Source organism: Penicillium longicatenatum (genome assembly GCF_028827895.1).
Source record: "Penicillium longicatenatum strain IBT 33135 chromosome Unknown contig_3_segment0_segment0, whole genome shotgun sequence".
Classification (NCBI taxonomy): Eukaryota; Fungi; Ascomycota; class Eurotiomycetes; order Eurotiales; family Aspergillaceae; genus Penicillium; species Penicillium longicatenatum.
In genome coordinates this window covers 1934038-1959696 of record NW_026643121.1, presented here as the reverse complement: position 1 = coordinate 1959696, position 25659 = coordinate 1934038, and the positions used below count along the sequence as shown (strand labels likewise).

Below are 25659 nucleotides of genomic sequence, written 5' to 3'. Positions count from 1 at the left end.
AATATTCGCTCAATATTTGCACTTATTCTGCACTATGTCCTGGTCTCTGATCACTCCTTTGATCACTCCTCCCTACCCTCTTTTGCCAACCTCCAACTGCGCTCCCTGCATGTATCACACGAACTCGCGGGCTTTCATAATCACACATCCATAGGGGAGCAATACCGGCACTCTGAACCGCAAATTTATATTTTTGACTCGACGTGAAAAGTCCTGGCGCGACATAATCGGAGCAAAGGCAGGAATAGCGGGTGAAAAAACACTTCAACATGACAATATCTGAAGAGCAGACAATTACAACGACGAGGATGCCTGATCTGGAAAAACTGGGAAGAGAGCGTCCTCAATTTTTTTCAGGGCCCTGGTCTGAGTTGGCTTTTTGTTTTTCGATAGTAATGTCCCAAATCCTAGCAGTGGGTGAATACATCATACCCAACAAGCCGAATCTTCTAACGTACGGTTTCAACAGGAATTTTATATCTCGGGGATCAATGTTCTGCTCCCAACTCTCGTGAAAGAACTACATATATCTTCAGCCTCCACAATATGGCCCACCACCGCCCTCTCTCTCGCTCTGACCTCAACGCTCCTCATATTCGGCCGCTTGATCGACATGTACGGTGGCTATGTCATCTACAACGCAGGTGCCATCTGGCTAATCATATCTTCGATATTCTGCGGCGTGTCTCAGACATGGCCGATGCTTATTGTCTGTCGAGCCCTGCAAGGGTTAGCTCTCGGAGCTCTCCTCCCATCCGGACTGATGATTCTAGGAAGTACATACCGCCCAGGTCCGCGGAAGAACCTGGTGTTCAGCGTATACGGCGCATGTGCCACGTTGGGCTTCTTCGCCGGGTTTTTTGTCTCAGGGATATGTGGTCAGTACTTAAGTTGGAGATGGTATTTCTTCATTGGTGCAATCTTGTCGATGATGATGGCGGCCTCGTCACTCCTCTTTATCCATAGTGATTATACCGAGAAACGAGAGCTTGGGATACAGATGGACTGGTTTGGATTCTGCTTATCCATCTCAGGAGCGACGCTCTTTGTCTTCGCTATTGCGGATAGCTCGTACGCCCCGCAGGGTTGGAAATCTCCGTATATTCCTGTTATTTTTACGATTGGTGTCACCTTGCTGGGTATCATGGCATATATTGAAGGATGGGTGATTAAAAATCCTCTGCTTCCTGGTGAAATATTCCGAGTCAGATTCATGACGCCTTTGATACTGGCATTGCTGTGTCTTTACGGAAGCCTAGGCATTTTCTTTCTATATGGGGTGCTGTAGTAAGTATGCCTCTTCAGTGGCTTATGCGGCTGAATTATCACTAATTCCACACAGCATGTCAGCTTTCATGGGTACCACCCCTCTCCAGGTCGTCGCCTGGACCGTCCCCATGGCAGTCGGCGGCCTCATTCTCTCAATGACAGGAGGCTTCATTCTGCACAAATTATCAGGCACAATATTGATGATTATCTCCTGTCTTGGATACGTCGGCTCGGGGCTATTATTTGCTATCATCCCCCTCGGCGGAAATTACTGGGCCTATGTGTTCCCAGCAATGATCTGCGGTACCATCGCCATCGACATCAGTTTTAATCTTGCGAACATATTCATTACGACTAGCATGCCAAAGGCGAAGCAGGGTCTGGCTGGTGCGCTGATTAATTGTACCATGCATATGGGAGTTACGGTTATGCTGGGGTTGGCGGACATTGTTGAAACGCAGACGAAGTATCTCGGTAAATGGAAGAGCTATAAGGCGGTGTTTGTGTTTCAGACAGGAATTTGTATTCTCGGTCTTTTGATCGTTTTGGGATTTGTGAGGATCCGTCATGCCGAAAGTGAATTGACGGCGGACGAGAAGGAGGACTTAGAGGGAGATAACCTGACCACAGGACATCCTGAGGCGGTTTGATCACGCCAGCGATATTAGAACGTCTTGAAACCCCCTTGGACCCCTGGACTAGTTGGTGGGAATGTTCGTGAATTCGATGAAGGGAACATACTCGTTGTGCTTGTTGAGACCAAGTTCGCTTTCGTAATCTTAAATCATTCCAAAACGCTCTCATTGACTGAATATGGCTGCGCAACATTATTCACGTAATAATCAAGCTCTTAGCAGTACGTCCCTCCGCCAGTGTCAAAGAGCTGCAGCAGCGATGCAGGGTCCGTACACGGGGAGATAGTAACTGGTTATGCGCGCATTATGACTAGGGTCCAGTTGCCTATTTCTTGAATTGGCCACAGCCCTTCCATAGCTAGAAAAATTAAGTGCGAGAGGCTGTGAAAGCTGTTGTGACTTCCGTAGGTAGATGCCCAAGTGATGGCGCAGTCGACAAGCGGGCTGAAAATTTTGTTTATTCCAACTGTGCCATTTTTCAAGGAAGCTTTTTTGCCAGTGATCGGATTGCCGTTTCATACGACAAGCTCGGGAATTTCATCATCTAGGATCCCGTTGATCCCGGTGACGAGTTGACACTTTTTTCTGCACTTCATGAATCCCATGCACCGGGTGTTGGAAGTGAGCATTCGGAACCTCATGCTGGAGATCCCTTATTCCGTTCAAAGAAGTGCGGCTCGCTTGCTTTATTAAACATTGCCTAATAGCGATATTTTTTGAATTCCAGGTCGGTCTGAATCGCGATAGCATTTCCATGGCCTTTCCATATGCTTCGATCAGATGCACCACTAATTCCACATTAGAAGTTTCTCGAGATGTCAGTATCAATTAATCAAAACGATAGTTTGGCTTGACTGTGCTGCAGACTGCATCCAACCAGGGCGACAGTTTATAGGAAAGAGGAGACAAAGTCGAAGAACGATATGTGAGACAAAGGAATTGGTTTGGAGTCTATACTAGTAACGAAAGGGTTGCCAAGTCCTTGACCCAGAACCACCTAGCGCAATGAGGGCCCATTCATACTTCCATCCCCCCAACCAACATGGAATTTACCAGCCTCTGTTCTGCATGAGGGGCTTTGAAGACATCAAACTTCTCATCATGCCATTGCCCAGCCGTTACCCATCGACCCTGACTATCCAAGTATTTTGCATCGTTTTCTGGGCGGAGGAAGAAGGCGATACTATACCGATCTGCGACATTGTCGATTGGGACAACTTGGTGGATACAAGAGAACAGTCTGTGACCGGAAGCAAAGCGTAACGAGTCTCCAACGTTAACAACAGCGTGTCCCTTCCTGGGCTCGACAAAACTCCAGGTATCACAGCCGGGTGGGAGAACCTGAAGCCCCCATTGTTCCGAAAAGAGGAGAGTGAGTGATCCGATATCCGTGTGCTTCTGGTGACCGATTTCCTTGCTTGATTTCGGATCACCGGGCAGGTACCGCATCATGGCGAGGGCTGAATTGGATTTATGCTCGTTGCGGTGAGCGTTCTCAAAGCGGGCCTCGCCACTCAGTCCAAGGGCTGTAGAGAGACAGGAGAGCATGGTCTTGGTAACGATGTTGGAATCGGCGATGAAGTCGGAGAATGTTTTGATGTCATCTGCGTTGTGGACAATCGAGGGGAGATTTGGGTTTGGCGTTCTGATCTCGTCTCGGGACACTTGAAGAATCTCATAGCCGTCCATTGTACCTTCCACTACGCCAGTATGGTTGCCCACTGGCTCGTAGCTTGAAATTGGTTAGCTGTATATGTAAAGAATGGTGGTGGAAGGTCATACCCGTGCTCCAGAGACGGGAGGCCAATTTCATTCTTCTCGCTGGGGAGCGAATTGAAGAAACGACGCATGAGAGAAAGTAGTCGCTGATGGTCCTCCAACATCCGTTTTCCATCAATATCATCAAGGTCAAGATAGAAGAACCCGGCATCCTGACAACATCGCAGGAGCTTGTTGATCTCATCTGGCTCTTGTGACAGAAGCTGACTGAAGTTGATTGTTTCTAGCTCACAGACGGGCACCTCCTCGCCGTTGTAGGAGACACTCTTGTTTGGGAGGTTAGAAGTGGTCATGTTGTCTTGGTGCTTTCTGGCTTTAATTGAGAACGGGCTCCTTTCGTGGATGATCTTCTGGGGAGGATCCAGGTCGGTCTTTATAGCTGGAGGTGATCATAGTGAATTTGCATTAACCGATATCCTATCCACAATCCCCGATCATAGCTCACAGCTCACGGCGATGCTCTCATCCTGTAGCATGTGAGTTCTACAAGAGAGCAGTGTCTGAATTGACTGAAAAGCAGCCAAAGAACTAAATGAATTTGCGGCACGATTGATATCGACTGTCAATATTGTCAAGCAGTTTACGCTTAAATCAATTGAATGGGTGAAGTTTGGCTCAATAGCCGCGAGGCAATTAATTGCTATCATTGATTGGCCGATGCTGAAAAAGCACAAGGCAGCAAAATCGAAACATTGCTAATATTGTACTAGGTTCATGGAATTCCATAGCATTTAACTGGGGGATGAAGAAAAGTTAAACGACCAGCAATCAATAAATAACCTTTGACATCAATCTTTGCATATCCGAATCTGCTTTGTGTATACAGACAAATATTTTAACAATGTTGCAGAGTGAAGTGGTCTATAGTGAGGTTGTCATCATTGGCGCAGGATTATCTGGGATCAATATGGCCTGTCAACTTGAAAGGAAACTTGGAGTTACCGACTACGTGATTTACGACCGCGCTCCTGAAATTGGGGGGGCATGGGCAGCCAACAAATGTGAGTGACTCCACATTCTGTTGGGGACTTCACAACCATCCACAACTCCAAATGTGTTTGCGACTTTGATACTAAATATACTCCAGATCCAGGGTGTGGGGTTGACATACCTGGGGTGTTATATTCACTGTCGTGGTTCCCGAGTACATCTTTCACCAGACCGTTCCCTGCACAGCACGAGATATTGGCTTACATCAAACGGCTTGGGCTCTCCCATAAAGTGCCCCACCGGACAAGGCTACAAACCGAGTGGGAAGGGGCCAAATGGGTAGAATCCTCCAATACCTGGCACATATTCCTTCTGGACATACAGACGCAAGAGAGGTTCGTACACGAAGCCAAGATTCTGATATCTGCTGTTGGTGGTTATACAAACCCAAAGCTTCCCCAGATTGCTGGACTCGAGGACTTTGAAGGCCCCGTGATTCACACAGCTCAATGGGAACGAGATTATGATCTTAAGGGGTTGAACGTCGTCGTTGTTGGCAACGGATGTAAGTTAGCCGGTACATGAATGAACCGAGACTTGACAGAGCTGATAGGTCTATAGGCTCTGGTTCTCAATTAGTTCCTGCAGTTATTGATGATGTCAACACTGTGACTCAATTCATTCGTGTATGATCTCGTAACTACATGCTGATTGAATGTTGGCTAATTGTTCGAGCAGGGGCCGCAGCATTATGTGCCAATGGCTGTATGCAATGATCGTTTTACAAGGGGACTTCAAATTTTGTTTCGCCTCCCTTTCGTCTTGCGATTCTTGAGATGGGTTGTCTTCTGGACACTTGAGACAGGGCTTAGTCAATTTTGGAATGACTCTCAAGGCAGACAAATGAGAAAGAGCCGGCTAGCTTTGAACCAATCATATATCACGAAAAATGCCCCTGGTACGTTCAGTGACATTTGGATGATCTGAGTATTCTGACATACTTTAAAGAGGAATATTGGCCATTACTCACTCCAGACTATGATCTAGGATGCAAGGTAAACTCAAACTATCATTTCCAGTACATGATTGTTAATCTTTGAATCAGAGGCGAATAATGGACAAGAATTATATCAGCTCACTCCACAACCCAAAAATGAAACTTGTCAAGGATGCCATTGGAACCGTCGGACCAAAGACTGTGACCACAATCTCAGGTGATGAGTATCAAATTGATTTCATTGTAAGTCCAGAACAGCTGCTTCAGGTTCATTATCTAATTGATGGTACACGGAATAGGTACTTGCGACAGGGTTTGAGTTCACACAATGGCAATCTCAAACCGTCATTGGTCGGCAAGGGAAAACCCTGCAACAACACTGGAACAGTCTGGGTGGAATTGGAGCTTTTCAAACTGTGGCGACAAATGGATTCCCGAATATGTTCTACTTGTTGGGGCCCAATTCAGGTAGTGGCCATACATCGGTCCTTTTCTCGATGGAGTGGTTGGTTCATTCAAGCAACTAAATAAAGCATGTCAAGCTGATAGCCTACTTCAGTGCGGTGAACCTTGTGATTGACTTGATTTCTCCAATCATCAATCGCCGAGCCAAATCGGTGGAAGTCCGAGAAAAAGCGGAAATCAAGTGGTGTGATACCATTCAATCTGCTTTGAGCAATACAGTCCTGACGCAGAGCTGTTCTAACGTAAGTCTCCACAATTAAACGTTTCAAGTGCTGAATGGAATTTATTGCTCATTTTGTAATAGCAATACACCAATGCAGAGAGTGGCTGGAATTTTTTCTCTTATCCTTTTAGCTCATTGAGCTTCTGGATAAGCACAAGGTTTTGGGAGAACGCACACTGGATATATACATAGAATGGGAGGCCGGCTTTCGTGGTTTCATATTGCATATGCCGATCCACAGAAAAACGGCCATCGAGGATTTGAGGCAGTATTTACCAGAATCAATATCCAAAGCATCTTGATGGCACTCATCATGGTCTTGAACTGTTCACTAGTGCAGCATATGAAAACCTTTGGCCTGCCATAATACACACATATAATAAGACTCAGTATCATTTATCAAAAGATTCAAGATATCAAAAATACCCGTGTATTGGGAAACAAGAAAGGTAGGCAAGAGAACAGAAAAATTTTCACTTACCTACGAGTCTGACATACATATTGGAGCTAGTACACATCAGCGAAGACCAGGCCTAATTAATAAAAATGGAATTTGAAGCATTCAGTTTATAGTAGGTGCTATTACGATAAAATATGCGCAGAGAAACAGTGTACATCTCGTAAATCTGGATTGTTACCAAGAAATTTAAATATATTTTGAAGGTAGATTTTTTGATAGCAGATACAATTCCAGAGCTGATGGAATCCAAATTTCAAATCATAAGCTTGAAAGAAGCCCAAATATTCAAAAGGCTCAGGCTCAAAGCGGCTAGAAGAATTTGGCAGAAATTCATCTTTCCAACATCAGACTGATTGCAGAAGAATGAGGATATAATGACAAGCACAGACTTTATGAATGCGTCTTGCATGCTCAAGACCGCATCCCGACTAAGTCCTATGAGCTCAAAGTTCCCTTGCTTGACGGAACCAACAGAGTAGCCCCCTGTCCAATTTCCCAAAAATAGACGGACCAAAGCGCGCCTGTAACTGCGGAACTCTTCACTTGAGCAGTTCTGCAAAATAATACAGTCTGTCATGGACATCCCTTCGAAAGCAACAAAGGCTTTTCGCCGTGGAAAATTGGTTTTCAAAGGCGATGTACGGAGAGCAGATACAATTCTCCAACGCCAGTCCAAAGGCTGCGAACAAAAGCTGACAGCTTGCTTTTCACATAAAGCGAGAATCTCATTTGGATGCGATGAAAACACTGTGCGAGTTCGTTCGTCATCAAGCATTTCACTTTGCAAAGCATCCAAAGGTGAATTATAATGAAAAAAGTTCGCGTAAAAAGCAGGGCTGTTTACTTGGAAAATGATTTCTCCGCATGTCTGCTCAGCAGAGCCTCGGCAGTTGCTGTGATGCGAGAGAATTTTGCTTCCGGTGTGGTTCTGATGAGCGTGTATAATTCTCACCCTTTCACAGTGTTCACCCGAAGTCACATATTTCACGCTTTTTATGCGGGTTTGTTGAGTGACCATGGCCGATAAAATCTTGTAGAAATATTTTTCCAATTTCCTGTGAACGTCAATGATTTCCTTTTCATAAATCCTCGTAGTGGCTGGAGAAGTCTACCTTTCGGATAACCTCGCAGATCTAGCAATGACCGTCTTGATCGGCTCAGCTCTTGTTTGCACATTGAGTTCGGCTTTCTTATGTGTGAGATATATCTGCGCTGCCTTGGAGAGAATTCGAAAAACAACCACACTGCACAGTGGAACCCACCACCATTTAAAAAGAAAAATGATCGAAGATCTTAAGCTTGTTCTGGCTGCATCGAGCGGCTGCCCAGAAGGACGAACCGTGGCTTGCATAACAGCTCGTTCTCCCTGCTTCAGGGTCACCATGATGTTTAGTTCCCTAAGTGGAGCCAGGCAGGGATCTGACGATTTGATCACGTAGCTGGCCGAAGTTGGTGTGAATGGCGAAACCTGAAGGTCTTTGTTGAACCTACCCTGAAACGAGTAAATGCCAGGGCCAGAACTCTGAGTGAGCTCGTTTCTCGTCAGCCACAATCTTCGTTCGCCATACGACGTTTGCAGCTGAACTATCATTGCTGTGAGGTGTCTTTCACCATCATATAAATACCAAAAAGCAAGTGGATTATTCAATTGCCAAGTCACCGAAGGCGGAGTCAACAGATATGCGTATGGCCACTCTGCAGGATCCTCTCCCTATGAAATATTGATAAGCAGTCACATGGAACGATATCAGAAGACTGACTTACTTCAGACAGAAGGAACTCTTCCAATTTCTGGACCATGGTTAAAGTTGCTCCACCGTTCAATGCGTGATCTTCGGGCCTGATGCTGAACCAAGAGCTCTTGAAGGGCAACAAATATATGGGACGAAAATCTGGCTCTACAGTCAACAGAGGGCTATAATTTGCACGCAAACCCACAGGGCAGCCAACGTAAAGATAAGAATGCCGGTAATCGTCCTTAAAACCTGAGCGGCGTAAATGCCGGAGCGTACATGGGAACATCATGACCCTTCCATTGTAAATTTCTTTGCACCATGCGTCCTCTTGGGTATTGGCGCGCTTGCTGGATTGACTCGTGAGGTATGTGGAATCTCGTTGGTCAAGGACTTGTTCATCATGATTTTTTGGATGGCCGCTAGCTGAGAGGCCCGAAGTGAAGTGAGATGCATTTGCAAGGGGATCCGTATTCTTCCTCCAACTAAAATAGTCGAAATACGTGTGCAGAACGGCAACGCCCAGATAAAAGCCAAGGACCACCAGTGCAACCGTCCAAGAGGTCTCATAAAGAGATGCCAATATAATGGGAAAAGTGGTGTCGAGAACAGCAAGAACGATAGAATCCCGCAAAAGTAAACGCACTGAAAGCGAAATGAACAAAAGGGATAAATTGAACACTTGCATGTTAGAATTTGGACGGTTTTTCAAAGTGGTAGATAAAAAAGAGGATGACGATCAAGAAGTTGTAACAATCTCTTGAGGGGTACAAGGAACAAGGAAGACCTAATGTAGCTGGAATAAAATGGAGTTTTAGTATTCATCCTAAAAGGTGCATTGTAGTATGTCATGAAATGTTCCAATTAACTTGTCTATTTCTGAAGAAATAATCTCTCTACTACACATCTACACATAAAGGGGAGGTAGATTTTTAACTGGAGACGACAACCAAAACCATGGATAGCATCCCAATCATACTGTATGTAGAGAAGGTCAAGGAACACTAATTCTATACTGTAGACCCCAAATGCCTATGATGAATAGGGCTGATGTAATTCCAAGATACTTAATCCATTTTAAATTTGGTGAAGGAATATCAATTGTAGTTTTTCTCATGCCGAACACCGAAACCAGTTCCTTGCTAGGCTAATATTTCTCCCACCTACAGTAGTGATCTTTATCACCTTTCGTTGTTTATAGTGGATCCTGCCTAATCAGGCTAGTGTAAATCTCAATTTCAAGTGTTATTTAATGTGTATATTGGTTGTCCGATTGAGGAGTTCTCTGGGTCACGACCCAGTGCTATAGATACAGGTCCAACGCTAATGTATAAGGGTGCTTATGAGAAAACAGGACAACACCATCAATACAGGTGCTCAAATACCAAGCAACTCATCCACAATTTGAGATTTGGTTTGAATTTCCACCAACCATCACTAATAGATTAAATTAATTTCCAAATTGGTCAAAAAAAACAAACTACAGATTGATGAGATTGAAACATTAACTTAATTATGGAGTGATGAAATGGAGTGATGAAATGTGATGCTCCGCCATAAATCCCAAGGAACTGAGTCAAGATAACCAATTAATCGACAGGCTAGGCGAACTTAGATACCGTACCAACCTTCTTAACACTTTGACGGACCCTGTAGATAATGGTTGGTGCCTAAAATATCCAGCCTAGATAGACTTGCCTAGTTAAAGATTGTCTGATCAGCTCGGTTAAGGTGAAAGAGACAAGGCCCTGACTATCAAGATATGACATTTCTCCAAATACTTTCCGGGTATTTTTGAAATTGAATTTATTACCGTAATAATCGGGGACCAGCATAGTACGTCCCGAAACTAGTGCAACCACTTTTACACTCTTCAATCAACTTTCCTGGTCATCGCGGATAAATTTAGTTCCTGGGAGGGCACTAATCCTGCCGAGGCCACTCGGGATTCTACCCTTCCTTTCCGTCTTCTTGGACTTATTAAAAAGCCACATTTTTCCCATCGAGACCAGATACTCTGTTCTTCTATCCTCATATAAGTCTGATTTCGACATTTTGCACAGAACGGTAAACCCAAAATGAAGAGACCAGTCTCAATTCGCACACATGACTACGGTGAATCTGGCCAGTCAATGATTGATCAACTTTGGGAAACTTTGCACAACCACAATCCGGCAACGACTTTATCATTTGATTCCGAGCAGAAATACATTCACATCACTGGCTTTCCTGATATGAACGACTCGGAATGCGTCAGAATACTTTCTCAATCCAATCTGACGCTTGGAATTTGGTCTTCAAAGAATAAACCGCTCAGGGTATCTTAATCATCAAGCTCGTCCCTCGTTCATGTGAGCGTTACATTGATCTAATTGAGCGTGTGTTTGCTCCAAGTGAGCGCAACGTGAGCGTGACCGTCAAAATAAGCGTGAGGTAGCTCGAAGTGAGCAGTACTTTCGAAGTACGCTTGACAATCGAAGGACTTCAAATGCCCTCCGCGCTAAACTGCAGCAAATTCGTCACCACTAGCGGACCCTACCCCAAGTTACCACGAATGAGGGCCACAGCTTTGTCTTATGATGTTCGGTTGCGTCTGTCTAACCGGGTCTACGTCAAAGTTGGTGTAATCTTCCTTTTCGAAATGTTATCAGCGCCTACAAAAGTTCTTAGCAGAGAACTCTTCCCGCTGCGCCAGAAGCTTTGCATGTGAGTGCCAAATCTCGCGCTTGCACATGCTCTCTGTGAGACGTCTCCCGGGCATGTCTTGCCTACTCGGGTTTGACTCAAGCGCGAGGAGAACTGAATGAGATTGCGGCCTTTGCGATGGTGACGATATGAACGAATGCTACTGCATTGGGTGAGATGGAATATTTCTACTTGGATAAACCTTGCCATCCATGTTTCGTGAAACTGACTAGGCCGCACCATATATGTCACGCTAAAAGTCTTAGCGCAGATTGCCCGTTGCTATCAGACAGTCCAACCAATGCTTTTTACATTTCGTGTCGTTTGCATTTCCCGCTCATTCTGACCCCTCTCAGCCCAGTGAGAGGGGGGCAGCTGTGAAAATTCACAGTCTTGTCTTGTGATTAGTATCTAAATCTGGCATGTGCAGATGGAAACCAATTCCTTGCTGGCGGACCTGTTACGACCTGCTGTCATAATTATTGCTAAAGGACAACGAATATAATTGCTCCTGGTTTTAAATGGACGTTGTCAAGTGAAAATCCAATGCGGTGAAAGTGGCGCACAAGAACGGGGACTGGGAACCTGTCATCCAACATGTAGTCAGTAATCTGGCAGATCTCGCATTACAGGCTAGATCACATATTAAGCGTTGTTAGAGAGTGTGCTTGCAGCATGTTGATAGACACTTGACTAGTCGGTGGTCGTAATACAAATTGCTTACGACAACAGCCGACTGGATAGTTAACTAGTATAGTGGGGAAGAGTGGTATGTGGTGACTAAGCATATGTGATGTAACTTATATAAGCCAAGTCGTGCAGAGATAGTAACTCAGACCATCTTTCCTTCTCAAGCCACCCCTAGGTTCTCCTCTCTTGTCTTCCACTACCCAAGAATCTGCCCCGGTGGTGTCTGGTTCGCAGACAGACACTACCAGCACCAATGACGCGTGCCCCACTTCACTAGCTAGTTCATCTAAAGTACTAAGTAGGCTATCATGCGACCTCACTTGCAAAACATTTCGATAATTTGAAACGCCCTAAAGCAAAACGAGCCTAGCGAGTTTCAAAGCAGTGCTTGAGAAACAATTCCCGCGAGTAAGTGGTTAAACTGATTTCGAGGCATCGTGTAACGTTAAACTGACGCAAGAGTGAAAGCGTACCGTACCACAAGGGGCAGTCACGTAGAAGAGATATACACGCGTATTACGTAATGTATTTAACAATTCACCTGATAATACAATCTTTTAATATGAGACAACCCTAAAACCAAACGCTAGCCAGGATACAGACTAGTGTGTTTCGAGGAAGCGTTCGAGAACAAATCTCCCTGTGCAAATGGTGAAACTGATTTCGATCTTCCCTGTACAGAGAAGACGCTGGCATAAAGGGAACAAAATATTCGTCGGAAATTGTTGCTTTCCAAAACATCAATGAAAGATCTCCGATGTGTTGAGTATGCGAATGAAATACTGTATGCAAACTCAGCATCATGCTGGTGTACCAGCTATCACTCCATCGTAAGTGTGGGGAAATTTGTATCTTGTCAGCAGATTTATGACTTCTAAGGCATCATTCTGTGACTCTTCTGACCCGTAGAATGATACCCGAGGCGCTCCCTTGCTATCCCAGAGCCGCAGGAAAGTAAAACAATCGATATGGTAAAAGCGCACTTCCCAACAGGATTTGTATCCATCGGTTGAGACGAAATTGGAGTCACCCATTAAGAGAATCAGGCGGTAGAAAAGTAACGAAGACGAAATATGGCATAAAAAGCCATAATCACGTGACAATGTTTCAAAATGCTCCAAAGAATGGCGTTGGCCTAAATTTGGAGGATGGCTCAACTCAAAATCTTGCGTAGACGGGTTCCACCAAAGCTGGTCATCCTCCCATTTCACAATCTCCCTCTGTCGTCTTCGACCCGGTCCCCTTGGATTCGGTTGGACTGGGCTCCATTTATCCCCCCATCTTTCCTGCAGCTTATCGCAAGCTTCTCGCTCCTCCTGCCTTAATCGGTCGCCTTTATCGTAGTTCTGAAAAACCATTAAATCGATTCGAGGAAATGATCTGAGGGTCTTGAAAATTTGATCGAAATAGACCTTCCGATCTGTCTCACTAAGAGTTTTGAAGTGGGCGTATGGATTCTCTCCGAATGGGGAGACAAGTCGAAAAATCTCAGGGTTCACTATAGGCGGGAATTGATCATACTGGCGCTTTGGCCCAGTCTTGGCTATCGTTTCTCCAGGCCTCTTGAGCTGTGGTGCTGAACGTCTATCCATGAAATTTGAGAGGACCTTTCACGGAATAAATAATTGGATTCTGTTGATTGGTTTCTAGGAAATGGTGAAAGGCCGACAAACCTAAATTCTGCAGATTGATGATGTAAATCAAGACGAGAGGGTCGAGTGGAGGGATGTAACGTGCGAAAAGCAAGACATAAAGAAAGTGAGTGGCCCTTAAATAGATTTCTTAAAGGGCAGCAGCCTGTAGGTGACTAAATATACAGAAGATGGCAAATTGGGCGGTATTACGAGTCCCCTAGCACCGTCATGTCTGAACTCAAGGCTTTTACGTTCCTAGGAATTCTCAGCAGGTTTTATTTTGGTAGCCAATGAGCATTCTATCCTGCAATGTAACATAATCTTGATCTCGGCCTGTCTAAGCTAGGCCAAATGTTTTAGTCATACTCGCCATTCCTGTATAATGCTGTGAGAAAGAAGATCTGATGTACTTTTTGCTCTGCAACTAGCTCCATACTGGAAGGAAATCAGGACAAGATTTCGCTCTTCACTCAGATGCTCTCGGGTAATACGATACAAAGGCATGATTAAAATTGTGTACAAATGGCCTGGACAATGTTCCGGATAACCATAGAGTTATGGCTTTCGAGCTTAGCACGCAGAGTACCACCTCCTCAAATTATTTGCATAAGAGGGATAGTATAACATGATAATCCATATTACGCGTTCAATGTATGCCGTTCATTCATTCGCTCCTAGGAGCTTTCAATTCAAGGAGATATTAGCGTGATGGAGTGACTATGCACTGGTAGTGTTTAGATATCTCAAATTCTACACATTTGAGCCCTCAGAATTTTAAAATTTCTCAGATTTCACATATGAAGCAAAGAAATGCCTTAGGGGCAATTAATTTGATTCCTCCTGAAAAGGAAAGTTAGGGAGACGAAAGAAGCTCCTAGGAACTACTTGATCCGTAGTTGTTTTCGACTTTTGCTTGGAATGAATGCAATGGGCTTGCACATATAAAAGATACCTGCCATTTTGAATAGACTTCCCATTTTGAATAGATTTCCCATTTTGAATAGACTTCCCATTTCTTCAATGTTTGAAAATGGAGCTATCAGCTTGTGAAGTCCTCACCGAAAAACTTCTACAATGCCTCAAAAGCAAGGGAGTAAATTCTACGGCTAGGGTCCTATCCGACTTGCCACCAACCAAAGTGCTCGAAGAGGGCTTCTGCTATTGTCCTCGGATAGCTGAACTAAGGACCTCTACGAGAAAAAGAATTCAGACGCGATCTTTGGAATCATCCTGCCTCCAGGTGAAAAGGTTACAATCAGCGAATGATCCACATAAAACGCCGGCTTCAGAAATTCGACCATGAAATCTAGATGGCATGTAATGATGTAAGAAAATATTTTAGCAAGTGACAAGCAATGACGACTAATATGGATCTTTCTAGTCGCGAGGCTGGGCGGGATGCATAGTGCAAGTCACCTGTTTAGCTTGCAGGTACATTTTGCAATCCAAATTTGACAAATATCTGCCCACCGGCGTGGTCAAGCAGATAGCCAGATTAATCTCTTAACTGAGACATTTTCTCCCCAGGCACATGTCCTATTGAAGATAATTAGGCACATCAAATCTACTATATTGTTCTCTTTTTATTTCTTCTAATATTTTCTAAAGTTAAATTTGTTTCCTCAACAATGATACCTACAATGAAATAAACAATTGTTTGGTGAGAATGCAGAAATAAAATTGAGCCCTGAAATCGAGGAATTTGTTTGCGAACCGGTCAAGCAAAGCAAGAAATCACTCATTTGTAGAATGGAAAATCGATCCATTCATTGAGATGCCCTCGTTGTGTAATATATTAAGCGGTTGAACTGACAATGATTGTATCTGATATGAACTTTTCGCAAATGTCATTCCTTTCGGTGGTTGATGGGTTAGAAGAACATATTTGGCCAATAATAGCTACCTAGGGCGATTCTACCAAATCTGGGCAATAGTGAGCATGTAATGTGACGCCTGAAACATAGAAGTTGCTATGAGAGGAGTAATGTCTTCGCATCAGGACGATCTAAAAAGGAAACTTGTTCCCGATGGCTCGGGCTGGTAGCATCAGACAAACTTGCAAAGCACCCTTTCGAGTGCTGCCGCAACCCTCACAAGAAGTCAAAAGGCTAATGACGTCCCAAGGATACAGGAGAACTACGTACATTGTTCTTTGTCCTGCGCAGCCGCCCGCAAATAAGAGTCAGCTGTGTAATGTCATGAGGCAAGTAAAGACGTAAATATGGGGTAATAAGGCATAGGAGGCCATATGTCTACAGGACGTGCGTCCAAACTCAGCAAGCCGCGGTGGTATGACCGTGGTCTGAAGGCCAAAGCCTTGGAAATTTTGACTTGGGACTCAAGATGTAGAGCTGTGGACGCACGACCAATGTGGTCGTGCGTCCACAGCTCTACATCTACAGAGGTTTCCAGTCTGTCAACTGGCATCCACTCAAGCTATAAGACTACATTCGACGTAAGCAATTGGGCATGTATGCATGCAAGATTTATGCCATATGAAATACGAGTTCTGATTTAAATCTACCCACGGCGTTTTGTCCTGTGATCGTCATTTTCGCCTTGAAGCACACGCGCGATTGAATTCAAGGCCTCCTCGTTGACCACTAGGGGGTCTCCGAACTTCACAAATACTGTGTTATTGGCCCCATCCTCCACAGCAGCTTTGAAACATTCTGAAGGATGTACCTGACGCAAGGCCCGATCATAGAAAACTGCATTGCGTCGTCGCGCATTTTTTTCGGCCATTCGCTGGACGGCCGAGGGGTCGGACGGATCCACCTCCATTGTATGTATAATATGGCTCCATTCACCCTTCTCATCTTGCCCGCGGAACACAATAGTCACTCTTGAAAGACCTTCTACCGTAATTGGGGTTTGCACGGTCATTTCTGGATCTGCTGCTCGTAAACTGGAGAGATCATCGTTGTGCTCATTGGCTGTGGCCTTGATTATCTCATGGGCCACCTGGAGGATTCCAGGTGACGTTTCATGTTCTTCTTGAGCTACTATTATAGAGTCATTCAGTGCCGCCCGGCCATCCGGACTTGAGTTTTGCAAGTCTGTATCCTTTGTCGCTGATAGGTATTCTCTGTCATCACTCTCAACAGAATTTGGCTTTCCGCCTTCGGAATCGTCAGTGCGGCCATCATGGTGGATGCTCGCCAAATCATTCCTAATAGGCTCCATGGGTGCTACCAGTGATGTAGGAGATAGGTCTGTTATCATGGTCTCTTGCGGTTCTGACCGAAGTCCCCAGTCGTTATCTGTTTTGAGCGCAAGCCTCTGTTGTAGTTCGTCAAAATTGACTTGGGTGATGTGTTTCGCGGGCTGGTCACGGGATACTGCTGTTCCCAGCTGAGAAAGAGAAGTCATGATGTCACCTTCAAGTGTTTCCTGCGAAGGAAGGGCTGATAGATTGGTCAATGGCCGCCGCTGTTGGCGCCCGTACGGTTTCCACGTAGCCTCCTCTTTTCGTAATTTACCTTTTCGTTTATCAGTCCTCAAGGGACCATGCACTCGTGATAATGGGAGTCCCTCCAATTTTTTGAGAGTATTATCCCGCTCTTTAAGTGCAGAAGGCTGTCCTTCTTCTTCCGATACTTCCTCTCTACCAACATGCTCTTTGTCAGCATCCTCCGCGAACATACTTTCATGCCCGTTCATCTCCATCGGCATTTGTTCTTCTGCACTCATTTCTTGATCCTCCTCCTCCGATGTAAATGTATTCTCGACAGTGTTGCTCTCTGACTCAAAAAGCGGTTCTGGTTCAATTTCTAGAATGCAGTCAGCGGCGAAATTTCCAAATCATATACGCTGAATTTCTCACCCATCGGAGAGTCGGATTGGCATGGCTGCGGCGTTATCTGTTGGTCTAAATCTTCCATATCAATGCTTTCAATAGATTCGACGTCAAAGGTATCCTTGCTAGAGACAACCAAGGGCGTTGTTATTTTTTCCCCAAGAATTTCTGAAGGCTGTTCGTCTACAAACAATTGGCTCGCTTGCCGCTCCCTCTGCTGCCGCTTTTTCGACTTTCCTTTCCGTCTATCATTCCGTCGCGCAGATCTCTCATCTTCAGTATTTGGGCTGCGATTTGCTGAACTTGATGATGCAGAAGATCCGGTTTCGTCATATACTTGATTTTGGGAGGAGGGTGCAACAAAAAGGGATGACATAGATACTTCAGCTCTGTCACCGCTGCCACGCTCGTTAGTCGTGCTTGAGGTCCCTTCTGGTAATTTAAGCTTGTTAAAGAAGGTAAAATATATGCTACGCCTCACATAAGTGGTTGTAGCCTTCTGCAAGGCTGAAGCTGGACCATGTAACTGGTCTAGGAAGAGGAAATACCGATCTTGATATTGCGTCCTTTCATCTGGATGCCCAACCCGTGACTCTTTCTTCGTTTCCCTGCCAGTTGCACACTGGTGAGCAATTTCGTCACTCAAGGGAACGGCTTGTGAGAAGCACTTTGTAATTTCATCAATAAGTGATTCAAGCTGCCCGTCCTCGTATCTAAAACGATCTGCCTGCCGCGCTCTCATTAGAGCCTCCAACGCTATCTTGCGGTCTGGCGATTGCTGGATAATTTGCTCAATTTGAGGGGTTTTGAATCCGAGTCGTCTTGCAAGAATGGCCATGTCATGAAGTAACATATGATCAACCACTCCACGCTCAGCCTTCGCTGCAACATTTTTCTTCTGCGGTTTTTTAGATAATTGTGGGTAATACCGCATAGCATATAACCAGAGTTGCCTGTATCCAATCTCCAGAGGGTCTGCTTCCAGGGGAGAGTAACTGCGGAATGATGCTTCGGATACTTGGATATGGAATTGAGTATCCATTGGACTGAATGGTGAAAAAGCAGCACGCATTGTGCCTTTCATAGTCGGGAAGTCCTTTGAGGGTGAAAAAAGGTGCTTCATACAATTCACGCAAGACTCCAGGTACCATAAGTTTTTGAAAAAAGTATGTAGAGATGGAATGATTCCTTCTTTCTTCTTCATCCGCCTCCAGATGGACGAACGCTCAGAAGGAGTGAAGTTTGCAAATACTTCCCCACTATGTACAAGCCCTTTGACCTTCGTTCGGTCCTTTGACGATGCCGTAGGTGTCAGAAGCTGCAACTTCTCCACGGTATGAACGTCTATTCTGAGCATCCTCTTATGATCGTGTTTCATGAGCGATGACCAATATTCTCGTAGCTCGTTAAGTGCATGGACCACTTCCTACGCGCAAGTCAGTGCATTTTCTTCTCAGGTCAAATATTTCTTACTTCATCACAGTTGAGTGCTAAAAGCTCCGCAAGGGAGCCTATTTGCATACCATGCACGAGCAATGCGGGCACCATCAGTAATGAGTCGAAAGCAGATCGAATATTTGGATGGGACTCAAGTCCCCGAAGCCGTCTGGCTTTGTTATCCGACAGCCGTGCTAACCATCGGTTTTCGAAATGTGCATTTGCTTCTTGTCGGTACTGTCGGACTTTCCGGTAGATTTCGCCATCGCTTGGCACTCGCTCATTGGAGTATTCGTCGACAAGGCTGTTTTGAAGATCGGGACTAATGTCTTTTAGACCATTAGCTTAGAATACTCCGGACGGGGCAATCACGAGATTCCCGCTTACCGTTCAGATACAAATCCACTGTCCACCATTGATCATAAGGTGGTAAGTGCTCTTCGCCAGCCTTCAATCTATGTTGACCATGAAGACACTGGATCTGACCATTTAAGAAACTTAGGTGCGGGTAGCGATCTGGTCCGGCCATCATTTCGGCTGCTTCAACTCCTGCTACCCGAAGCGCCTCATGGAGGTCCTGTTTCGAGACTACTGCACTGATATGATGATGGATAGCAATTCTTCGACAGCCTTCTTTATGAAATACCTCACAGAGTCGTTCCACATTGTGGCGGTCCAAGTTCCGAGCGACAAATGAGTGAGGGACAATTTGGTCAATATTGATTTTCGCAGTGCCTTGGTATTTTTGACATCTCTCTGTAGTAAGGCGAAGCTCATTTTCCGTAGATAAGAAACCATTCATGACTGGAAGAAACCGGAAAAAAGTGCAGTAATCACTCTTGGAGAAGTGGTTGATTTTTACTTATGTGTCTAAACGTAAGTATTTGTCCTTTTTGTTGGTCCATTCTTGAGGGGCATCATACACAAGGGAGCATTAATCGTGAGATTTATCTTGATAATTGCCCTCAAAATATTGTAAAATAAAGAAAGCATTGAAAGCCCATATCGAAGGAGATCACTGAACCTCCAAGCTAATACAAATAGCTTTATTCGCTCTTAATTTCTATTCCTGTTTTTGAATGCATTGGGAGTTAATTGACATCTTTTCAGCTTCAGGATGCGTTTAAATCAAGACAAGCACTGCACCAAGCTCGACTTTGAGCCTTACAAAGAAATTCAAAAAATTATGGTCCCCTCACAGCAACCGGTCATAAGAGAATGGCAATATCAGCCTGAAGGGATGACCGCATTCGAAATTCCCACCCCAGAAAAGCAAATTCCCTCTGATATTAAAGGTAATTCCAAGAAAAAGATTAGCGGAGCTCCAAAGGAGCTAGCATTGGTACAATTAAGTGGCCAAAAGAAGACCTCTCGCGAGCTGGTCGTAAGAAAGGAGTCTCCTTGGTATACCTATCGTCGCACAATGCGATGTAAACTAGCAGGTGATGTTTCCATAGCTTCTCGTCGCAATGGTCCATCCCAGGTGATAGCTATCCGGGAATACACTAAAAAAAACAGCGCAAGGATGCTTGAATATTATACTAAATTTGACCATACCAACATTCTATCAGCGCAGTCATTTTATGAAGAGGGTGATTCAATGTATGCTCTTGTTGATGATCTTCCCCTCACACTGGGGCATCTGGTTGGGTGCCGATTTTTGTATCCGACGGAGACTGAATTAGCTTTAATGATTTGGCAGGTATGTGTGAAGCTACCTTTTCATTTTTCGGGATCTGTTGACGATGATAGATTTTGAATGGGCTATGCTACTTGAGCCAGCTTGGATTCGAGCATCAATCACTATCATGCCAGAATATCCTGTGGGGTCTCGATGGGGTCATAAAGATCGGTGGGTAAGAATGGGGACCAATATGATGATGACGCTGACTCCGTGTAGCTAGCTTGGAATCTTGTGTAAAAAGCTCTTCGAGTCAGAGACAAAGCCAACACGTAAAAACGTTAGGCTCTATCACCATGGAGCTTATGCAAAAATACGTGAAAGATGATGGAATCATAGGAGTCGATGACTTGAAACGCTGGCCAGTTGAATCGCATGCGTTCGGGTTCTTATCTGCTATTTCGGCAACAAATTCCATCGAATCTCTGAAAACGGTAAGTGGCTCTAGTAGTATATGGATTCCGAGTGGAAGTTAGACTGAAATATCTAGGATTCGTTTATGAAAGTCTATCGCCATTCATTGGGCGAGCTAGTTCTGCTTGCTCGGACAGTCTTATTGTCAGCAAAAATATTTTATTCCTATGAAACATAGCGGCTCTTTGACCCTTCAAATTAGACCCATAAATGCTTGATTTTGCCTTAATTATCTCAATTGTAGTAAGCGGGACCGCCAATCCATCGTGATAAATTGTTATCTAATTCCATAGCCTACGGAGAAAAACGTGATGTCCGCTTTGTATCGTTCTTTCATCATTTTCAACCAAGCAAGATTAATTGTTTATAGCCTTAATGAAAGGAAAATTTATACATGGGGTCGTTTCAAATCTGTAGCACGGGTTTAGCTTCTCTACATTATTAAGATACTGCTTGTGAAGCCTAGTCATAACTTTCATAAAGGGGGAACAAATTGTACTCTGACTAGGAATTGATGCAGTGTATCCGGAGACTGGTGTCATCACTTACACTCTTTCATTCTTTTGTTAACCCTAATTCCAAGAGAACGCTAAGCTGACTTTAGTATGGTATATGATCGGCCTGGTCTCCAGACAGTGTTCCGTGAAGTACCGTTTTACAAAGTATAATGACCAGGAATCTGAAGTAATCTGAAAGCTGAAAGCCGCAAAATTGACGATTGGACATACAGTCTACTCGCTTCATCGTCTTCCTCTAAAACTATGTAAGTCCTCTAGGACGGTTGATACTCCGTTTCAAATAATTTTACTCTCTGGTCAATATTCTCGCAAACTACTGCTCTCAAGCAATCTCGTATTTCAGGGGATGCGGATGCTAAAGAGTAAGTTTCTGCTCAGCGTTTGGGGCAAGAGACTTACTCATCACTAGGATTTCACCGCGTTCATTATGCGTAATTGCCAGCCTTTTTATATGTTGGCCGGATACCTCCTCTGAAATTATTTTCTCATATGGTGGGCTGCCATTAAAGACTCTTGCTCTTTGGTGCTGTCCGAACGGCTTTCCATGTTCTATCATCTGATTCGATACGACATAGAAAGACATCTCAAGGATCTTATTCATGTAGTCAGCGGAATAGTCAAAACAATCATAAAAGATGACATACGTAACCATCGTCCAACACGTCATCACTTAACAAACCATTAAGAAGTGGCTGGGCTGCCACTGCAATGTCTAAGAAGGTAAGTATTGTATTGGTTCATTGGCAATGACAGCGGCGTTCGACTCACCTAACGTTTGAACTTGCCAAACGAAATGCACTCGGCGAACATGTGACGTAGATGTGTTATATCCATAAAGAATGGCTTTCATGTAGGATATCACCCCGGCTATACCAAAATCGGTCGCGACCACTACCACACATTCAAACCGATCAATGGCGTGGCTGATGCCATATGGTCCACTGACAAATGCAGTCAGTGAGGCAAAACCCTCCCAGGCTGCACGAGCACGCATAGTTTCCGTAATGCCTCGCCGGGACTGGATGAATAGCTCAAGAACGTCTTGCTTATCTGGAGACCAAGACGTCACCATAAAGGGGTGTGTCTGAGTCCAAGATGTCATACTTGCTGTAGGAAGCCACAGACTCACATATTGACCAGCTTCGACCCTCAGTGGCTTCGCCAGTGCGATCCTGACTTTTAGTGGTGTTCCCTCTTGCCTATTCGGTACCGACGATTGTTGTAGTACATCGCATCTTATGGATGCATGGGAGTAGAGACGTGCAGAGAAAAGGCCATTCTTAAATAGACACAAAATTATCTCAATCAAGAGAAAAAAATATCATTATTCCAAGTGGAACCACAATATACAATCGGGGAAGCAAGCCCTTAGCTGACAAGTGGCGCCAAATACCATATATGCAAGTTGCCGCCAAACCTTGGTGCAGTCGAAGAAGTGTTTCATAAAGGTGACAGCGAAGAAAAAGAAGCGATTGGACGAGAATACTCGCGGCCGTTACACCCCCCTATATGAAAATCAGCGTCGTCATCCTGTAGACCGAAAGAAATACTGACAATCAACGCAAATAGGTCATTGCCTTCACGAAAGTTCCACTCTTTACCACCAAGGATAGCCAATATGACATGCAGCATAATGAGAACACCAGTCATCCAGCCTACGGCCCAATGGCCGCGCTTGCATGCCGCTATAGAAATGCCAAGAAAACTTGCAAGGAAAGATAGATGATGTGTTAAGAAGAGAAAGCCGACATTTACCACAGCGATCGTTCCAGTGCGGTCTCTAGCTGTAATCAATGAGGAGGCTCTATAGCAAATGAAGAACAAATTTGTAGTCGCATATACAAGAAACAAAAGAGCATCTGCTCGACTGCAAGGCGGAACAGTCTTGTGACGACCCCAAAGGTATGGGTACTTGAAGTACTTTGTTATGAAAAAAGACAAAAACCTCAAAGGTTGTTGAAACAATGGCGCTACACGAATAAAGAAAAGCAAAGCCAATAAACTAGCTGCTGTGATGGCGTAAAATATTGTGAATTCCATTCTCTTGTTGATCGTTCCAGTAAGAAGGGAACAGCATGAGGAGTGAGAGTAGTGATCCTTTTTGAGATTCTAAGATAAAAAAGAATATCAGGAACTATTTCGTACTCTTCAGGAATTCGCAATATATATAGCTGCTTAGATATTTAATCCACTATTCAGCGCCTAGTCAGTTAATAAAGGCTGTACTATTCATATTAGGTGTCTTTGTATTGATGAAGAGTTCAATCATAGTAGGCGTTTCATATATTTGTCGTCATGGTTTACAGTACCCAGGCAGACAAATTTTGGGTAATTTAAGTTGACCGTCCTGGCATTCCATGGAGTGATTAAGGAATATGGGGCATTGAACCTCAATATTGATATGCACTATCCTTCTCCTCCTTTGGTTATTTTGAACGGCACAGTTTCAGATAATCATCATGTTCATGTGCATCCTATCTGTGAATATTAATCCGCAGACTTTGAATTCTAAACTCCTCTAATTACATGACCCTTTGATCTCTAAAAAATGATGCGATCTCATATTATACAACTTGGCAGAAATGAAGGTAAAGTACACAGGAACCATTCCCTTTATAAAGTTGTCGGTCAATTTTCAAATGAATTCCCACTAACTTCTGTCGATTTAAAAACCTTAAACCAGCAAATGATGCAGAGAACCATGGGAGGTGCTGAAATACAAGTAGCGGAATGGAAATTAGATCCATTCAAATCATGACATACCCGTCTGCGCGTAGAGATGACTGAGCTGCAATTATTCAGTGACACGCCCATCATCTGCGATGTTTATGTCTTTTGTATGGGGGGATATCAAAGGCTCGTGATGCGTCTGGGGAGATATGAAGATACAGCCCTAGTTACCCGAATAGCAACAGTCATTTTTTGTTGTTAAACATTATATGTGATGATCAAAGTTGATGTGCAATTAAAAGTTTTGCCACTTGCAATATTCCACGTTATCGCAGTGGATAAAAGGTCGACAAATTCTGCCTCGAAGAAAGTTTAATTATTCTACGTTTCTTTTCCCAGAATATCCACAATTCCATTATGCCTTCATCTCGCAAGTCAAAAAATACAAGGAGCAGGCAAGAGACAAGAAGCATGAAAGCCGGCATAAGAAAGCGCAAAGATGACGAGTCCAAGGCTCAAAGTAGTACAATGAAGGAGATGAACAAGATAAACAAAGAAATAAGCGTGATTCAGGCTTCCATGGAGACAGAAGTCGACGATCAGAGACTCTCTGATTTAAAGGCCCGAATGACCGAGCTCATTACGTCTCGATCCGGGATAGAAGAAAGACTGAAGCAGCATGAAGCCAATATCCAGGGCGCTGATGATGAAATCCGTCAAATTGACCAACCGGAGGGGATGGAAATCGAAAGCGACGATTTCTACGCCCAGTCAGCTTCTGCAATAGAAAGCCCCTCCAAAAGCGATGAGGTTCCGGAAGGAGCTGTACCTGTTGAAAGTGTGACCGCTGTTGCAGAAGAAAATCAGGACGTTGCAATCACTGGGGAAAGAAATGACGCTGGAGAACGTGATGAAACTCACCAATCTACAAACAATAACAACAACAGCGAAATCAGCACCCTTGAATCGCGAGAAGGCAACAACACTCCATCAGTCTTAGATTCAGTTGAAAGCACTGTAGCTGCTCAAACCAGTGAGCTCAGCAAAGAGAATTCACAAAGTCAAACAGACAGCAGAAACGAACGTACACTACAGCCGCAGCATATCCCGAGGACTTATGATGATTATAATTCTGTGGCAATGGATGCTCAGATAAATAATGAAACCGATGGGATTTCACTCGAAAATGGCACCGTCCTGGTACAAACCCGGCAAGGTAGCCTATCAATGAATTCTTACGGATGGCGAAATAGTCCTATGTATATTTGGAGCCAACAACCCGCTTCTCGCAGGGCCGATCATGTGCCATTTTTGAGTGAAGCACCGCACTGTGATGCTATGAAGAAAGAGAAAGACGTACTCATATACAAGGGCAAAGTTGGAGCCAGTAGCATGGGAGCCTAGAAAAGGTGGTGAAACTATGCTGAGTATACTCAAATCCGTGGAAGAACTCAATCCCGCAAACAAGGAAAAAGGCAGGAAATATATATATCCATTTACTACAGTTCTTGTTTGGCTTGGAGACGAGACAGATGAAAATAGGATTTCGGTTTGGATTGGCCGAACAGATTACAGCAGACTACTACGTGGTGGAGCTAAAGAAAAAGCAAAGGCAGATCGGAGAATATATGAGATGGCAC

At 44.3% G+C, this 25659-nt stretch overlaps 7 protein-coding genes across 7 annotated transcripts; 4 read left to right on the top strand and 3 right to left on the bottom strand.

Moving 5' to 3' along the window:
• Positions 1–269: 269 nt before the first annotated feature.
• On the top strand, positions 270–1919 carry N7484_006097 (uncharacterized protein; the record flags this gene model as incomplete). The annotated part of the gene is made up of 3 exons (XM_057116515.1): positions 270–413; positions 470–1287; positions 1343–1919. The coding sequence occupies 3 exons, from the start codon at positions 270–272 to the stop codon at positions 1917–1919; spliced, it is 1539 nt and encodes a 512-aa protein (XP_056972398.1).
• Positions 1920–2921: 1002 nt separating this feature from the next.
• N7484_006096 (uncharacterized protein) lies at positions 2922–4159 on the bottom strand (the record flags this gene model as incomplete). The annotated part of the gene is made up of 3 exons (XM_057116514.1): positions 2922–3636; positions 3687–4062; positions 4129–4159. The coding sequence occupies 3 exons, from the start codon at positions 4157–4159 to the stop codon at positions 2922–2924; spliced, it is 1122 nt and encodes a 373-aa protein (XP_056972397.1).
• A 365-nt stretch (positions 4160–4524) lies between these two features.
• Positions 4525–6335, top strand: N7484_006095 (flavin-containing monooxygenase; the record flags this gene model as incomplete). Its single annotated transcript, XM_057116513.1, has 8 exons — positions 4525–4684; positions 4771–5178; positions 5235–5299; positions 5352–5571; positions 5622–5668; positions 5719–5853; positions 5910–6115; positions 6170–6335. The coding sequence occupies 8 exons, from the start codon at positions 4525–4527 to the stop codon at positions 6333–6335; spliced, it is 1407 nt and encodes a 468-aa protein (XP_056972396.1).
• Positions 6336–16020: 9685 nt separating this feature from the next.
• N7484_006094 (DUF3723 domain-containing protein) lies at positions 16021–19538 on the bottom strand (the record flags this gene model as incomplete). Its single annotated transcript, XM_057116512.1, has 4 exons — positions 16021–17261; positions 17327–18725; positions 18773–19065; positions 19124–19538. The coding sequence occupies 4 exons, from the start codon at positions 19536–19538 to the stop codon at positions 16021–16023; spliced, it is 3348 nt and encodes a 1115-aa protein (XP_056972395.1).
• A 315-nt stretch (positions 19539–19853) lies between these two features.
• On the top strand, positions 19854–21009 carry N7484_006093 (uncharacterized protein; the record flags this gene model as incomplete). Its single annotated transcript, XM_057116511.1, has 4 exons — positions 19854–20438; positions 20489–20588; positions 20637–20851; positions 20908–21009. 4 exons carry the CDS (start codon positions 19854–19856, stop codon positions 21007–21009), a joined length of 1002 nt encoding a protein of 333 aa, XP_056972394.1.
• A 695-nt stretch (positions 21010–21704) lies between these two features.
• Positions 21705–22451, bottom strand: N7484_006092 (NADPH oxidase family protein; the record flags this gene model as incomplete). Its single annotated transcript, XM_057116510.1, has 3 exons — positions 21705–21941; positions 21994–22061; positions 22118–22451. The coding sequence occupies 3 exons, from the start codon at positions 22449–22451 to the stop codon at positions 21705–21707; spliced, it is 639 nt and encodes a 212-aa protein (XP_056972393.1).
• A 2039-nt stretch (positions 22452–24490) lies between these two features.
• Positions 24491–25423, top strand: N7484_006091 (uncharacterized protein; the record flags this gene model as incomplete). Its single annotated transcript, XM_057116509.1, has 1 exon — positions 24491–25423. One exon carries the CDS (start codon positions 24491–24493, stop codon positions 25421–25423), a length of 933 nt encoding a protein of 310 aa, XP_056972392.1.
• Positions 25424–25659: the final 236 nt, after the last annotated feature.